This window comes from Lactuca serriola, chromosome 2 (assembly GCF_051521515.1).
Source record: "Lactuca serriola cultivar US96UC23 chromosome 2, Lser_US96UC23_V15, whole genome shotgun sequence".
Lineage (NCBI taxonomy): Eukaryota > Viridiplantae > Streptophyta > Magnoliopsida > Asterales > Asteraceae > Lactuca > Lactuca serriola.
In genome coordinates, this window is record NC_136409.1 from 192,073,927 (window position 1) to 192,078,825 (window position 4,899).

Genomic DNA, 4,899 nt, shown 5'->3' on the forward strand with positions numbered 1-4,899 from the left:
TTTCTTTGGAAATGCTTGGTAATATATTTCACATTATTTGGAACAAATTCCACATTATAATTCTTTAAAAAGGATACTCTTAAATGAAATAAACATAACTAAATCAATCTTTTGTTGTGAAATTGGGGATGTCACATCGATGCCATCAATGGGACATTGAACCTTGTAGTAAGGTGTGAACGGGGTGGGATCTCGAATCCTACATCGTCTAGGTAAGAGAAATGCATATTGGCTTATAAGGGTGTTGATATCTTCCCTATCCCAGAACTTTTTAAAGGCATACAAACAACATATCATGTGAGAACTCTACAGTTAAATGTGTTCCAAGATGGGTGACTCTCTAAGGAAGTTTTCATGTCATGCGGCCTAAAGCGGATGATATTATGGTACGTACCTTAAGGGATGTTACAAACCATTAAACTCATACCTGTTGTTTAAGAAATACCATTTTGACTAGGTATTGTATGTGTAGTTGGTTTACATGTTCAAGAAACATAGCAAAATGTACATTCGGCTTCTTCTTGTCTCCGTAAAAATTCTCCAACCCTTCCCTTTATTATCGTAGACATATCTTATATCAACATCCACACCTTTCCCTACTTCTCTCCTTCTGCGTTTGTGAGAAACACCATTCCCCCACATCCCTCTCTCGGATTTTGTCTTGAATCGTGTGCCACCAATTTTATTACTGAAATATGAGTTTGAATTGATTGGATTTTTGAATCAAGTTTTAGGATTGAATTGATTAGATTAGTGAATCGGTTTTGTTGCAATTTGAAGCTAGTTTTAGATTTTTGGTGGTAGTGGTGGTGAATTATGGAGATGGTGGTTTTGGTGGTGATGGAAGTGGTGTTTATGGTAGATGGTGACAATAGGAGGTGGGCGGCGGTAGTAGTATTGGATGATATTAGGCGAAAAAATTGGGAAAATGACTCAGGAGGGTAACGATCTGTTAATTTTGTTCACATTTGGTTCATTTCCTTTTTTGTACGCAATATACCATCTAACTTATTATTTGTGTGCATCATAACCTTTTTGACCGACTATCACATGATAGCCGATCAAAAGGGTTATGGTGAACACAAACAACAAGTTAGATGGTATATTACGTACAAAAAAAAAGGACCAAATGTAAATAAAATCAACAGTTTGTTACTCTCCTTAGTCATTTCCCTTTTATTATTTTCTCATATTTTTTTCAATAGTTAGAAAATTTTCATAAATGGTCTTTGTGGTTTTCAAAAGATATCAAGTTCATGATAATCTTCATTGGGTTACACCGGTGGTCTATGTGGTTTTTAAATGTTATATAATTGATCTTTCCGCTGTTAAATTTAATTTTATACTTGTTATTTTTCTTTTGGATGACCAATTTATCTTTGTATCAAATATGAAAATGTAATATACCCAAACAAACATTTATATAGTTTACTTCTATTATGCATATTTAATTGCTCCCGGTGATATTATGCTTATTAACAAAAAAAAAAAAAAAAGTCAGAGCATCATTCCACAATAACAAACAATACCAAGGGTGAACGTAAGTAAATTCTTTGTAAAAACAACTTATTTGTAATATTATGCTGATTAACAAAAAAGAAAAAACACCCAAAGCATCATTTTTTATTATAAATATTCCACAATAAAAAACAATACCATCGTGAACAAGTTATTTCTCATGAGTAATAATCAATTGTAAGCAACCTAGTGACAATATCGAAACTAAGAACAAATAGTACCAACACCAAGAAAAATAAAAGTTTTGATTGGTTTAAGAAAAAATGACTCGTGATGGTAACCATAAGTTGATTTTGTTCACATTTAGTCTATCTTTTTTGTATGCAGTATACCATCAAACTTGTTGTTTGTATTCATCATAACCTTTGTGACCGACTATGATAGATGATAGCCGGTCAAAACGGTTATAATGAACACAAACAACAAGTTCAATGATATATTGCGTACAATAAAAATAAAGAATAAATGTGAACGAAATCAACTTATGGTTACTTCTTAAGTCATTTTCCCAAAATAACCAAGACATAGTTTAATGGTAAATTATATAAAAAAAATTATTAATATCAAATTATATAAAATATATATACCTGCAACACATTGTTAAATAAGAAGTCTTAAACAAGAGAGCTTTATCACTGTCTGTATACAAAATTTACTAAATATATACAAAATTAATAATGCATTACCGTTAGGGTCATTTTCACTTTTAGTTATTTTAGTATTGGCCCATTACTTACTCTAATGTATTTAATAACTTAATACATGCTAAATTTGGTAGTAGAAGTCAAATCCAATCACATTCTAGTAGATTTTGATTCTGATTGTGGGTCTACCAAGTGGAACCCATCTCTCACCGACCGACACACCCCCAAATCAGCCGTGACATTCTCATCTCCAACACATGCAAGCTTTAGGCTTTAGCTTTTGATCACAAAAAAGCAAAAACAGATACTAGGGTTCTAAAATACGAAAACAATTTCTCTATTTTTGTCTCAATGGCTTGAAAGCATTTTCTTGATTTATGCTACTCAATATAAACCCTATGTACAAATTGGGTAGACCAGCTGCAAACACCTTCACATCACAATACCCAGATCAATTTCTTAACTACTTGGTGTCGTTTTGTAGAAAAAAAAAAAACAACTTTAAAAATAATTTTGTTATTTGACTGTAAAGTCAAATCTTTTTTTGTATATGCGATGAAGCAGAAACGCGGAATGCAGTAATAGGAGTCAATTTAGGGCAATTCTCTGGTATTTGGTCTCACTGGAAGAATCACAGTCTTCAGAAAACGCTCGTTTGGTGTTAAACTCCCCGCAATTGTTGGTAATTCTCCGTAAGAAATCTTGATTGGATAGATGGTGGGAAGTTGGAGTTGAGATCACTAACGGCGGCGATGGAATATGGTAGGTGTCCAGCGGCGGAGGTGGGTGCTGCCAATGTGGGAGTGGTCCTGCCAGGAGGAGGTTCTGTAACAAAGGCCCTGCTTTCATCATTGCTTCTAAGAACTTCCCCTTTTCCGGCAACCCTTTTGGCTGAACCACAGGAAACCGCAGTTCCTGCTGCGGCGGCGGTCGCAATTGAACTGGGTTTTCGATGGGTGGAGAGGAAACGATGCTTTCTTCACAGTCTGAGGAAGAAAAGCCACAATTGGTGATGGGTTCATCTTCAATACTTGAAACACCAGATTGTGGCGGAGGTGTGGTGGTTTGATGGTGTGTGTACCGGCGGTGGTGGTGAAATTGCTGTTGAAGAAGCAATTTATTATCAAGGAGGAGAGATTGGTATTTGCTATGAGCTTCATCTCTTTCTTTAATGGCGTCATTCAGAAGATCTTTGAGTTGATTTAACTGATCATCTCTTGCTCTGATCTCTTCTTGAACCCTGATCCTTGTTGCTTCAAGCTCCATTGTAGTCGACCAAAGTGACTGTGTCAACTCCTCTGCACTCTGTTTCAACCCAAGATCAAATTAGAACAACAAGTTTCAATGTTCTATGAACTGATTATAATCTAATATTAGTTCTAAGTAATGAAATTAGGGTTCTTGATCGGGTAGTTGCAGTAAAGATAGGGGGAAAGAAGAACAAGTGAAAAGGGTTAAAGTGGTGACCTTTTCTTTGTGCAAGTATGGCCATTCAAGAACAGAGTTGCGGTGATCTTCCATGAGCCAGATGTAATGTGTCTTTTTGAGTGAAGGGATAGGTGTAATGAAACTGGAGTGGCCTTATAAAGACTGCTTTTGGCCTTTGGGTACCAATATTCCTTGGTACTCTGACTAAATGGTTAATAAATTCCAGTTGTTAATAGCAAATTAAGTTGAAAGTAAAGTTTGAACACCTAAAAAGAATACATATAAATTGGATTATATAAATATACCGATTCAGACTTTACAGGAAATTAAGTGTGAATTGAAATAAATGATTGTTAGCATTTTTTTTATTACAAAGGAGCATTTGTTAATTGTTACTTGGAAAATAATTAAACTAACCAATATAAATGAGTTTTCAGAGAAAATAACAAATGTTTTTAAATTTTTGAAAAATAATCATTTTTTCCAAATGTTTCATTCCAGAATACTGTTTATGTTCCTGAGTTCTTACTTTTTGTTTTTCAACTTTTTTTCAAAGAATGTTTCATTCCAAATGGTCTATTTTAGTGTCATCTTTAAATTATTTCATGTTTCATCTTCAAATTCCAAAGTTATTTTTGGTTATTTTTCCTTTTTTTTTTTGAAAAAATATTATTATTTATATCTGAAATGTCTATTTCGAAGTGTTTAATATCATTGTTTTTCAATAAAATGTCTAATTTTATCCACTAATATTATATAAATACTTTATATGTTTTAAAAAAAATTATTTTGTCATCCAAAAAGAGGTTGCGACACAGCTTGTTTTTCGTTTACCCGCTACGTCTATGTAAAACTTTCTTCTTTTACATGTTAATGGAAGAGACTTTACATTTACTATGTTTGTTTAACTTTTTGTTAGATTTAAGTAAAAAAAATATTTTTTTTCTCGAAATTCCAGAATTATTCAGAGGATTTCTGACTTGTTCTTGAAATTTCATAGTTTTTTTTTCCGAAATCCAAAATTTTAGTCACACACACTCTAGGGTTTCTTTTGAGGGAATGGGGGTTGATAATGAGAGCAAACCCATATTATACAGTTGCTTAAATAGGGCCCAAGACTCAAGACCTAGGGTTTTGAACCCAGCGGCCACCATGTCGTAGCCAACCCTTTACCATGGCTTGGCCACTTAAATGACGTGGAGGCACTGTGGTGTTTCTCCATCACCACGTTGCGGTCAGTCAAAACCCCAAAAACTTCAAGACTTATGATAATAAACCCGAAAGAATAATACCCGGAAAACGGATGTTA

The 4,899-nt window shown here is 33.9% G+C and overlaps 1 protein-coding gene across 1 annotated transcript; it reads right to left on the reverse strand.

Annotated features, from left to right (window-relative positions):
- Nucleotides 1-2,475: 2,475 nt before the first annotated feature.
- Nucleotides 2,476-3,786, reverse strand: LOC145087892 (uncharacterized). The gene is made up of 2 exons (XM_079025995.1): nt 3,630-3,786; nt 2,476-3,467 (listed from the first exon to the last, which is right to left on the reverse strand). Exons 1-2 carry the CDS (start codon nt 3,681-3,683, stop codon nt 2,751-2,753), a joined length of 771 nt encoding a protein of 256 aa, XP_078882121.1. The 5' UTR covers nt 3,684-3,786; the 3' UTR covers nt 2,476-2,750.
- Nucleotides 3,787-4,899: the final 1,113 nt, after the last annotated feature.

Excerpts from the sequence above, each read along its gene's own strand:
- LOC145087892 (XM_079025995.1), bottom strand. The coding sequence starts at position 3,683 with ATGGAAGATCACCGCAACTCTGTTCTTGAATGGCCATACTTGCACAAA. Across the intron at positions 3,468-3,629 it reads CATACTTGCACAAAGAAAAG|AGTGCAGAGGAGTTGACACA; the intron begins GTCACCACTTTA and ends GGGTTGAAACAG.